At 37.0% G+C, this 13,133-nt stretch overlaps 1 protein-coding gene across 4 annotated transcripts in view; it reads right to left on the bottom strand.

The window, feature by feature from the left end:
- Positions 1-2,076: 2,076 nt before the first annotated feature.
- Positions 2,077-13,133, bottom strand: part of OTOG (otogelin) — a 120,162-nt gene continuing 109,105 nt past the window's right edge. Inside the window, exons 51-57 of one of the 4 annotated variants that reach the window (XM_052811047.1) lie at positions 12,732-12,910; positions 11,844-11,948; positions 11,290-11,409; positions 9,941-9,986; positions 7,732-7,806; positions 5,229-5,308; positions 2,077-4,327 (exon numbers count right to left, since the gene is read on the bottom strand). In XM_052811047.1, the coding sequence (XP_052667007.1) occupies positions 4,127-4,327; positions 5,229-5,308; positions 7,732-7,806; positions 9,941-9,986; positions 11,290-11,409; positions 11,844-11,948; positions 12,732-12,910 (806 nt within the window). In that variant the 3' untranslated portion in view covers positions 2,077-4,126. The other 3 variants (XM_052811048.1, XM_052811049.1, XR_008238711.1) reach the window with 3 other exon arrangements.

Here is a 13,133-nt window from a genome sequence, read left to right on the forward strand (position 1 = left end):
TACAAGTCCATTTCTACAGATAGCCTTGAAGGCAACAAAACCCGAGAAAACTAGAGGACATTAGTAGGTGTGTTTTCCCCTAGTGATCACCACAGTTTCAGATTTACAGAAGCGAAGCAGGTCTGCTCTCCACCCAAGAGCCACCTCTCCCAGCAGAGCCTGAAGAGCTCATTCAACATGGTTGTACAAGCACCAAATGTTCCACCACCACCAGTATATTTATTTCTTTGCTGCTTTCACCACCCAGAAACCAGCTTTTACAGAGTAAAAGATTACCTTTACAAATCTCTCACAGCCACACTGAGATAGACACAAGGGAAAGATTAAAGACCTCTACCAGAGCCTCTAAGGCTACACACCTCCTGCCCCTCATTTTACAGCCCACAGACCCCATATCAGCTGGCCATTCCTCTCTTCTAAAATAAGGAGCTAGTTCAGGAAAACAGCACTCACCACACACACTGTCCATCTCCCCCCCCCCCCACTGCTTCTAGGCCCAGACACCCAACCCAACCCAGCACCAGCACTTCTACCTTCATTGCCCCACAGGAACAGGCTTCAGCTGGTGCAAATTGGCTTTTTAGCTGGAGGGAGGGGAGGAGGCCTCTCCTTAACCCCTTCAGGCTTCCCCCCTCTGAGAGGCTGCAGGAGTACAGGTGTTTTCTCCTGCCCTATCCCTGTGCTTGTGTGGGAGCAAAGTCTCCCTGCTCCGGCCTTCGTGCTGGTTGCTGCTCCAGGAGTCACCCAGCTGAGGTGGCTCTCCAAAAGACTACCCAGAAGCTGCCAGATAGGCAGCTTTTTTTGTTCTCTTGGGCTTCTAAAACCAGGGTTTTCTTTCTTTTTTTTTTTTCCTAGGAAGCACTGTTCTTCCACAAAATACTGCAAGAAATCTTCAGTGAAGGATCCAGTCATGGTTTTGTCTCTGAACCATGCACAGTGCGCTGCTGCAACAGGAGCAACCATAACAGAGCGTGTCATGGCAGCAATGCTTTTAGAAAGCTAGTTTCCCTCCAGTGACTTGTTTTATGTGCTGAATGCAGGATTTAACTTTTGCCACTATGAGAACTTACATAAAGGCTCTGGTATTTCATTAGCTCCAAGTGCACATATGCCTTTATGGGTAATAAAGACACAAACAAGGTTGTGATAGTAAAACGCATGTATTATAAAGAGCATAGCTTCAGTGCTGTATACCCTTTGTATTAGACCTATATAATCAAGCAAAAGACAGCTTCCTAGTAAGGAAGTAAAGCTGTATTGACTCAGATATTTTTACAGTCCAAGTGTCTCCTGCATGGGAGGGTCAGATGAAACTCACTGAGGTCCCTTTGGTTTCCAAAGATGTGGAAGTACAACTATGGCAAAATCTTTTTCCAGCTGAGCTGCTTTGTGCGAACACAGTGCAAGGTAAATACATTGTAAGGGCCCAGATTGCTTTGACCTAACCACAGGCAGACAGGCTAAGTATCCGTGAAGGAATTTAACACAGAGGCAGAGATAAAAGTAGCTTCCCCTGTCAAGCCATAGGCAGTTTGGATCTTTCCCCTTGTTTCTCTCAGCATAAGCCTAATGTTTACAAAATCAGAAGTAGGGACTTAACACAATGTTTATTATTTTACTCCTGAAGTAGAAGCAGCAGCAGTGTTTAATTATGGTTACTGGATACACTACAGTCTGCTTTCTACTCTTACTGCCCGTACTAACTTTGCTCTTCAACCAAGAGCTGAAAGTTTGGATCTCGAATGGTTTTCAGAGTAACTGCCTTGTGCTGCTGGAAGCAATGAGTGCTTTGCCATTAGCTCAAGTGGCAAGAGGAGGGATCACACCGCAGCCGATGGAAACATGGCGGCTGGCCTAATTCCTGCTCTAATCCTGTCCCTCATGTTGGTAGCTGGCGCTTCACAGCAAATGCATCTTGCTTGAGAGCAAAAGAAACAGCTCTTATTAATTCCTACCCTCTAGGATAGCATCTGCCAGCTGGTACTCAGGAAGGCTTAACTTCACCTTTGCAAATGCCAAAGCTTGAATTTTAGGCACTTGGGTTCAAGGACTTACGTCTGCTTAGCTTTTTTTTCTGCTCCTCAATCCATGGTTTTCCAAAGGATGCACTCCTCCCAGACTCTGTGCTTTGTCATGATTTAGAAGATGTCTTTGAACAAGGAACATGTCTTACTAAATGGGTAGGGACTGCACATACCACAGTTAGATCTTAACGACTTTTCTGGCCCTAAGTACTGAAGGGTAATCATCACTACACAACAACTGTATTATAACAAAATGTCTACACTTAATCAAAACACAGTCTACTCATTGCAGTCAATCCTGAGGGCCAGTTTAGGAAAAAGCTGTGAAAAGGAAATGTGCAGAAATTTACCCTTCTTTTTTCCTGTTTTTCCAGAACAAACAGCCTATCGGACAGTGTCAGAAATTTGTTGTTATACTTTGATGAGCAACAGTTTTCCAATTTTTGTTTTGAATAAAATGACATCATTGAATTTTGCATTTCTAAGGATGAAAGTAAACTCTGATAGAATCAAAAAGATGCAGATTTTCAAAAACCCATATGCAGGTCTTCCTTGATTTAGTATTAGATCATTAGTACTAGTGATAGCAGCAAACACTAAAATTAACCATGTGCACTGCTGAAAACCAAATTAGTAAACACCATGTGTTGAATCACAACAGTAAGCTGCTTTAACAATGACAGCAAAATTATTTGTAACAAAATTCCTGTTGTTTATTAGATATTGCAAGAATGAAATGTACAGTATACAAAATTAATATAAAAAATGTTCACGACTGATTTTAACAACACATTTTTCTTTGGATTAACTGCAGACAAGCAGCTTTTTAAGAAGTTATGCTGAAATCTATTTTCTATTACGGGATCTCAAGCGTATACTATCTGCTATCTACAATTTTAATCTACAAAATGAAAGCTACCGAATGTTTGCTGAATCTTGGTGGCATTTGTTGGAAAATAATAGAACAGCCACATTATCTTAGAGGAGAAAAAAAACTTAATTCATTACAACAAAATGTTAACTGTTCAAGTTCATAAGCAAAACTGCTTCTGAAATTTCAAACCTTAAAATGGTACATTTTCAATATCAAACACTTGCCATAAGAAGTTACATTCTACTACACTGATGACAAAGATTTTCAACTTTGTTTTTCCTTTAGACAGATACATAATCCTGGTTTTCTTTTGCCTAATGAATTTTCACATCTTTAAAATTAGTGTTAAAGTTCATTCTCCTAAAGAAACAGCTGAAGTATGGTGCATTTCATAAGCTGAATGTTTTAATTTAAGGTGTATCTATATAAAGGAATGTAAAATGGTTTTCATTTGTTAAATCTGTGTATTTTCAGTTTATGTCATATTGTTTAGCATAAAGATGAGCGAACTACTAACGACTAATCTAGATAGCCTAAAAACAGTCTGTTCCATACATTACATGTTTGCCATAATGCTTATCACTACAATATGAAATACACCAGAAAAACTGAAATTATTACCAGGGAGTATTACATACAGTTATCAGTATTGACAATGTTTACCTGATTAAAAAAAAAAAAAACAAAAACCACAAACCACCTTTAATTGAATTTTTCATACATGCTCTACTTTGCAATAGGAATATGATTTAAACTGAAAATTCTTCTCATGTTGTCCAAAAAATTTTTCTTAATAGACACTGAATATATTTGCACAACTGCAATGCATTCAAAATAGCAAACTGCTGCCAGATAAGCCAGTCAATGATTTAAAACAGGAATGGGTGCCTGGCAAAGAGTGGGCCAGCCTTCCAGAACAAAACAGATGGTGTTCTTTCTCTTGAGGGGTCTCTAATGTAAATCACTTCACCTTTTAAGTTGGCACATATCACAAGAACTCTTAAAACAATCCCTGTGAATGAACATGAAGACAAATCACAATACAAACGATGCAAAGCCATTCTTCAGATATTTAGAAGAGTCCAAAAACATTTTTGTTCTTTTATCTTTTAGCATTAAACTGGTAAAATGCAGTGGATTGGGTACTGTATTTTTAATAGATAAACTATTCAAATTATCTTATGCTGGGAACACTGGGCTTGCTGTTTTCTTTCCTTTTATGCTCTTTTTAAGACCATTGGCAAGAACAATCTGTAGGCTCTTGGATTGAATAGCTGACCCAGGTTGAATTACTGGTGCAATACAATCGCACAGTTCGTCTCTGTAGTCTGAGCTCCCTGCAGCATTTGCAGAATCTTGCGTATGTGTTGATGTTGTAGTTGTAAATGCTTGCAGATGGGCACTTTCCATCACATGAAACAATGTTCACCTGGTAACAAACATGAAGAATAATCAGCAAATTGAAGCAGCTAGGAAATAAAGTTAGGAGTTCCAAAGGGAATCATTACTAATGATACCAAAACTGTAATAAAGACTGTAACAGAAACAGCCAAATAAACTGGTAATTTTTTCAAGTTTTATAGTCAGGATTTGCATTTCTGTTCAATGAGACACTGAAACTAAATTTTCTGGCTGCTCAACAGTTTACTCTACAAAACGTACTCTGAGAGTCATTTTAGAGGTTACAGCTGTTTCCCTATACTCTTTTATTACAGCTTTTCCAGGCACTCTTACACATCTCACACGAGACGTCTGTCTACACCCTTGCTGCTGCTCACACTGCCTTACTGTCTAACAGAACATGGTTGGTGTCCTCCTACAGTAAATCCTTCGGCAGACACACAGATAGTGCCTCATTATTCCTACACATTTCACAGTATGCTCACACTGCCATCTAAAAAAAACCCTTCAGGATCCAAGATTCCTTCCTTCATAAAGTTGGCATTTACTTTCCCTAGACAGACAGAAAATTAAACGCATCTGCAGCCGTTTTAACTGTAGTATATCACAGGCAAGATTCTGTTATATCAATTTGCATATAATAATTGCATTATAGGTTGAACTGAGACCTTAGATTTGCACTAAATCAACATGCACCTAAATGCATACAAAACCAGAAGTCCCATCCCCCTTTTTCTTATTATTTGAGGAGATGATTGCTGAGAATGCAGGGAAACATTAAAACAGCTCTATAAAACATAGAAACCTGACTCTGTGAAAGAGATGCAGGCAATAGCCTTGCGGAATTTGTGTTCCCTTTCTTCCTTCTTTTTCTTTCTCTTTTTTTTTCCTCTTCTATTAAAAAGAAATTGTGATAGTTAGTTACTTACTGGTGTGTTACTCCTGCAGTCATTCTTGCGGATAGTCATCCTAACAGTCACCTTTTTACAGAATTTTCCATCTTCCTTACCTGCAAAATGGGCATTGATTGAAAAATATCAGCTCAAAATTCTAAACATTTCAGAGACAAGAACATTCCTGAACATTTTATGGGGTCAAGAGACACAAGGAAGAAAATACCCAATACATCACTGCGCATACAAAACTTTGGCAAAGTGACATTAGCTATACATTGTATCATTTTTAAAACTATTCTATTTCATGCATTAAAGTAATCTGTGTCCTTGTAACTTCAATAATAATTATAAAAGGTTCATTCTTCACTCAGAAGTCTTTTAAGAGTAAGTCCACTGTCTTTCAAAAAATTTTGTAAAACTGATCATCCACTCCTGCGAGAAGGCTTGTCAATAATGCATAAAATGCATTTTCTATGAAATAACTGTAACAAACTTTCATAGCAGCAATTGCATTCCAGTGGCATAAACAAAGTTTAAAATGAACACTTAACAGCAGAACCTGATGAAGAACATTCCTGTATATTTTTATTAAATAAGAAAAAGAACACCAGTCAACAAATGAATTTTTTAATTTACATTTTCATTGGCATTATTTCCACAATTTTTCTCAAAGAAGTAGGTACGAAGTATATGGATGAATAAAGAAGATAAAATGAAATCATGAAATGAAATGAGGAGTTAATTTAAGAAGGGAATCCTGAACGTTTGAAGAAAAGCAAAGTAGTTCAGTAAAAAGTTCAGTTGTTAGAGATCAGAAAGCACAGTATCTTCTTACGATGATCCTCTCCGTGCTGAAGAAACCACATCACATTGCAGATCTGTAAGAGAAATGAATAGTCCATTCCATTATAATAGCTTCCACAGTTTCACAGCAGATTTTACACACCATGAAGCAGTCCCACGTGACCCTCCACTTACAGAGCTGCATTTTCTTTCAGCCAAGAAATCCAAAGATGTTGACAAAAGGTGAATACTGTTAGCTCCAGAAAAGCAAGGGCAATGAAAGACTCACTGGTTTGAACAATACCCAATACTGAACTGTGACAGAGGTTTATTATATCTTGACGTGCGATGTCCAGTTCCCTGCTCTAATCACTGTCAAACCAGGTTAATACTGCTTCTCAAAGAGAAGTACTTTTTGTGGTGGTTTTGTTTTTTGGTTTGGTTTTTTTTTTTTAAACATAAAAGTCTGCTACTGTTTCTAGACATAGCAGAGGTTTCTGAAATGTGAAACAAAGGACAGCAATGAATCTTCTTGGAAGCAAATAAAAATCTACAATCAGAAATGGCTGGCTACTGCTCGACTATCATTGAATTATATTTGCTTAGGGAAAAAGTAAACTAAGAAATGAAGAAAAAAATTGTTTTTGAAAATAAAAAACTCACCATTATTTCATGTTTCTCATAGTCCTATTCATGTCTTTTCTTCTTTTATATTATACATGGTGTGTAGGATGGAAAATTCAGTGCAGCTGTGGCTATGAATTCATCCAAGCTATAGTGAAAGTACATCATATCTCAAAAGAAATAAATATATAATGTATTTCCATGCATGTACTTTAATGTCCAGTGGCTTTTAATGAGCTCTACAACATAATATACTTTTCCACAACAACCTTACAAAACATGTGAGCATCTTATACATGTCATGTTATGATGAGATTCTTTTTCACAGTCTGTATGATTGAAAATCCTTGCTTATGTTTTGAGTTGACTCGTAACACCTTTGTCATTTAAAGTGGTGTCAATATGAAAGAGTAATATAGATTTCAGTGTAGTACTCCTAGAGTCATGAGTGTAATTTAAGGAAGGATGTATCACTCAGTGACGTACAAAATTACAGTCAAGATAATTTCTCCTACAGAAATAGAGAGAGATGTTTTTACAAAATAAATGCCAAAACAATTGCATTCATACCATGTGACAATTCAAATAATTATCATGCTCTACTAAAAAGAACAAAGATCATCTCAATTTTCATGGAATAAACATAGACTTGCTATTTTCAGTATACTGTCCTAACTATGGATGGGAAAGAAATTACCTACTTCTACTGTGTATGCCACTGGAAGCAAAACTGTATGATACATCATCTGCGAAAATGTTGTTTTAAATTTTTTACAATGTTTAACAAGCAAAGCCATTAGTCTCTATGTTCTACAGCACTGTAAATATAATGGAATTAGCTTACATTTTTAAACACAGCAATTTTACACATGCAGAAAGCTAAAGACTATGCAAGTGCATACTACCAACAGTACATTGTTGGCTAACAACAATGCACTGCCCACACATTGCAAAATGAAAAACAAAACCAAAAGGTGAGCCACTCTGAACCATGAGCAGTTATACTACACTGCAGCTTTTGGCATAATTGGGTAATGTGAGGCCTGATGCTCCTATCAGGGAGTACATTGTTGGAAATCCAACAATGATGCTGTTTGGGTTGGTCCTACTCATTTCCAGGAAAATGTACCTGTGTTACAGCTAGCATACGCTGTAGGAGTGACTGGGCTAACAGGGAATGGGAGGAACACTGACACTGAAGAACCTGGTAAGAATATTGCATATTGAACAGAGTACATGTTACAAAGGATCCCCTACCAGTATGAAACATTCTGGAGTTATTAGATTTTGGCATATTTGAGAAAAGAATTCAACCTTAAAATGTCTGTATATTACATGATCACAGAATGGCTGAGGTTGGAAGGGGACCTCTGGAGATCATCTAGTCCTACCTCCCTGCTCAAGCAGGGACCACTGTGCCAGCAGCTCAGGACCATGTCCAGGTATTGCTTGCACTGCTAAGCCTAATGTCAAAACCAGGAAGCATCTGATCTATGCTGGTATAACTAAAACAATCTGGTACCCCAAATTTAAGTTGTCCTTTGGGGCTACAAGCAAACAATAGTATAATTTCCTCAGAGCAGTGTTTGTAAAAACTCTCTAGGTTTTGATGGAACTCCTGGGACTTAATTTTCAAATACCACTTAAAACTGAAAGCAAAAATCACAATGGTTTCTAATGGTAAAGTACATCAAAAGAAAACAACCTGATAACCCTTCTCATAAAATGATTCACACAATTACAATTGACTAACAGCTCTCATGGCAGATTTGTTCGGAGTCAGAAGGAACTACATGATTCATAGAGGTACTATGCTGTCTATAAAAAGGTGTGAAATCAAAACTATTAATCTACTTGTAAATGCATGTCAGAAGTCACTGGATTTTTCAAGGGTTTAATTTTACTTTGTGATGCACCCCCCAGTTTAATAACTTTACTTTTGCCTTAATTATTTAAGACTGTGGTTATGATATTTCTCTAAGTATAGTAGCAGGATCTTCTGTCTTGCTGAAAAGTAGCTTAATGGATTTTTAACAGTCTTAAATTGTTTGTTCAAAAGCTGGCTTATATGGCTGCTAAGGCATTGAAGGGTAATGTCAGATAATCAAAAACTAATCTCAAAGAGCCTATGGAGAATTGTCTGCAGAACTAGGACAAAAGCAGGTCCATCAGAGTGAAAAAACATGAAGAGAGATTAACATTCCCTTACAGTGATCAAGAGCAGAAAAAAAGTGGGTAAATCTTACAGTTTCAATAACCTTTGTACAACAAAATGCAATACATCAGGAATGACACCAAAAGGTACCTCCCAGTTGGCGACACATATCCCACTGCAGTAACTGTGCATGTGGTACCGTATCTGGTAGTCATGATTGTTCAAGTCCCATCCCACACAGCAGGAAATACCTGCATTTTTCTCCAGCTGTCTCCCACACTTTATCTCCTACTATCTTTAGCTTTTAGGTCACTATTCCAGCCACTTATACAAATGAAGTGAGATTTTTGCACCTTTTAGAAGATAATCTGATACTGTCCAGTATAAAATCTCTTTTTCAACTGCTTTTAACATTGTCAACTTCAAGTATCTGAGCTTAGATTCTTCAGGTTAGGTGTCTGCCTCAGGCTAATTTCTTCATGAAATCAGCCAAAATGTTCCAGCTATGTACCAGTGTGTTAAGAAAAAATGTACTTTGGTCTTGATTTATATTAAGAATTAGCATATTTGGAACGTATTCTGCAGAGAATTATTTTATTTTTTCCAGAGAACCTTTATTAGCTCTCATAGATGTCAAAACATATCTTAGTAATCAAGTAAGGGGGATTTTTTAATTGTAAGTTCTTTTAAAAGGTATTGCCTGAAAGCTTCTGAACTATGTCTATTAATGGAACCTAAGACTATATTACAATCAGTTAATTACTTACAGCATTAACTTACAAACTGCATAGATCAATCTTCATTTTTACCAAATATGAAGATATGAATGCAGATGAAGCATGTTTTAAGGTGCCTTCCAAAACACAGTACCTTTTATTATACTAATTGCAGTAACTAATATTTTGAGGAGTTTTACATGAGAACTACAAAATACTCAAGGTAGCAATTTTAGTGACTTGGCCAGCCACAGTCACTATCAGTAGAGGAAGCCCTTCAATGTTAAACTACTTTCTTCTGATTTAACTCCACTAGTTTCACTGGTATTCACATGAGTAAAACTGGGAAAAGCACAGCCTTTGAGATCAGTGAATCAAGCTTTCATGCAGGAAAGAATCAACCTTATTTCTAAGGTAACAACAAATCAGTCAGGCTTGTGAGGCAGGAAGTGTCATTAATCACTTACATGTTTTGCAGCATCCTTCTAAGAATGGTACAACATAGCCTCCAACCTGACCAAGACAGAAATGAAGACAAAAAACCCTTTAATTCTTCAAACATTCATTCCCATATATCTATACTATTAGAAATATCTTCCAGATAAAGCTCTACAACATTATTCAGGCAAATGCAGCACTCTGGTGAGTGGATGAAGGTTTGGCTGTAAATGATCTAACTTGACTGTTATAACACAAGTGAATATTAAGTGGTTGTCACTGAATGCCACTATACATCACCAGCTATCAAAATGCCACATTTGGAGAGGAAATGTGGCATTAAGTCTGCTTCCATCCTCTGTTACTTAGAGTAAACCTCTGACTTCTTGTAGAGGCCATACTGACAATCACAAAAAACTGATTCTGAAATCAAAGCAGGAAGAAATCTCATTTATATGAGAAGCCACTCATTCCCCATAGTGGAGAGTCATGGCTGTCTTCAGTGCTGTAGCATGAAGCACTCCCCAGAGTACTGTGGGAAGAATAGCTGCAGCTTCTTAAAAACCTCTCTCAGGATTACCTTGAAGTTCAATTTTTGATGTCCACGTCAGTATCTCAAGCCACGCTGATCTATCTCTCTGCCTTAACTTTTTTAGTTTGCCTAGAACAGCAAAAGGCCTTTCACCAGCTGTGAAGCTGTGACTCACTCTGAAGAACCAATTCATTGTTATCTGCAAGGAAGAACTACAGCCACCTAATTCCTTTAGGACTGTTCCCTGCTTGTGTACCATCATTCATTGAGGAAAGTATCCTCCCATCCACATGTAAATGTAGAACTACGGAGAGCAATGTGTGATTGCTCCCAGCATGCATTTCCTGGCACTTAGACTAACCTCATTTTGCAAATTCAAATAGAGTTTTTGCTTCTCCTGCAAAACTAGTCTGCAAAACCTTATGTCTCACTGTGGAAAAGATTTTCCTGATATTCAGACAATCTTTCCATTTCTTCAATATTTTTGACCGCTGTGATGAATCAAATTGTTATATGCAGAAAATCAGTTAGAAAGGGCAAGTCCAACCCAGAAAAGCATCCAAGTTCAGACAGCTGTATGAGGACTAGTTTGATATTACAAGCCTCTATGAAAAAAAAATTTTTTTTTGAGCAGAGGTCTCTCCAGCTGTGTAACTGGGCAGTCTGGTGGCACACTATATGTGTATAGTTAGAGATTTTCACCTTCAAATGTCTGGGCAAAAATGCAGGCATTGCAAGAATTTATAATTTCTCCCTTCTAGAGGTAAAAACATCTTTTGTCAGTGTTAATCTTTTCATGCAAACATAAATCATAGCTGGAATGCAAACAATGTATTGAACACTGACCTTCACACATTCAGTTTCATTAAAGGGTGGGCAGCCAACTGAAGAGGAAACCAGAACTGGTCCTATTGCTGTGTTAGTGCATTCATATCTGATGCAGTTTGAAATCCAAACAGTACCAGGCTGTTAAAAATTGTAAACCAGAATCCTTACTCAGCAACTCAGCAAAAACAGTATTATAAGTATTTATAATACAATTCCATTGAATGTGGTCTTGTCTGAATCAAAAGTAATACTTATAGCAAAATATAATTTAGATGCATATTAAAGTTCTGTTTAAGTACAGAACTTGAAAGTCCACTAAATATATAATGTTAAGCACGTTCTAAAATAGTCAAGTTGACGATAATTCTGATATATCAAATCCCTTAATCTTTGTAGACAGCTACATGATTGACACTCCAAGAAATTAATGTTGTGTGCATGCAAAACTATTCCTAGTATTTGGCCAAATAAAGTTGTTCTTTGCACATTTTATATGGCAATGTATGTACAGTAGCTTATTTTTTTTGTTTACTGCTCAGTATTTTGAGGGAGTAAGACACGTGTAAACTCACCTTAAAATTGGAAACTGTGCCATTGCTGAAGGTATGGAGACAAGACAAGTTCTTACAGCTACCACAGCAAGTTGTTAAATCTTTTGGAGGCTGATAGACTTGGTTCTGCCAAAATAAAATAGATTAGTCCTTCTATGAGACCATCTTGCAGCTCAACATTTTACTACAGTAATGGGCAGATTTTTTTCAGGTATCTGATCTTAGGGAAGGTTTTTAAATAACTTTCAAAACCACATAGCTTACATTTGTACACACTGTACATTCATGAAGCTTTTATAAAATACCTTAGACCTTAATTGAAGTAAATGGGGAGAAGTTCCAACTCTTGAGAGAATGAACTGGTCTTTCTACCATTTTTAAATGTATGTCTGACAGCTTACTTCAAGAACCACTGAAATTTTGACTTTTTACACATTAGACATCACGTAAGTACATAATTAGAAAAAGTAATCTACATAATATTCCCACGGTAACGTATCATACTTTGTAAAAAGACGAGGTATCATTTCCTTATTTTACAAAGCTGTATTCACCACATTTAGAATTATTCTTCTATTTATAATTATTGTCTTCCCAGTTCTTATTGAGCTAATGTCTGCCAGGAATTTGTACCAGTTTGCGCATAATGCAGCTAAAGTTATACAGGGATGCAAGGTGGCAGTATGCTATATACATTAGTTTGTGTAAGATTTACATGGGGGAGAAAACAGTGAAGGGAGTGAGACTTCTATAAACTTCTATCAGAAGTGCTGTAGCACATCATTAGAGGGAGATGTCATAGTTACTCTTTTGATCTTGTTCCTATGACTAATCTACTCAACAAAACCCAGTGAAATGTAATTAAGACCACCAGTCACAATATACTGTCTCAAATTCTGAATTTCTTACAGCTTTGCACTTGACAGTACAGTCTATTGAAGATGTGTTTATTCGGTAGTATTTAGTGGAGGGATCAATCACGTTTGTACAATAAGAAATATGGCAAATGCCATCTGCACTGTGTTCCACGACCGTTTGTCCAGGAAGCAGCACACCTCTCTCATTACTCAGGCAAACTTTGTCTCTCACTACAAGAAAACAAAAAAATAAACAGCATGCTCAGGACAATCAGCTTGGTATCAAAACTCTGTTAAAAAATGTTTCAAACAGTAAAAAGGAATGGAAAAAGCTACTCTACCTCTTTAAGAATTATGGGTCAGATTTTCAAATATAACTGTTAATACTAGTCTAATGCTTCACTACAATTGCCAAATTATTTTAGATATAACCATGCATGGAATCTAAATAAAT

Source organism: Harpia harpyja, chromosome 16 (assembly GCF_026419915.1).
Source record: "Harpia harpyja isolate bHarHar1 chromosome 16, bHarHar1 primary haplotype, whole genome shotgun sequence".
Classification (NCBI taxonomy): domain Eukaryota; kingdom Metazoa; phylum Chordata; class Aves; order Accipitriformes; family Accipitridae; genus Harpia; species Harpia harpyja.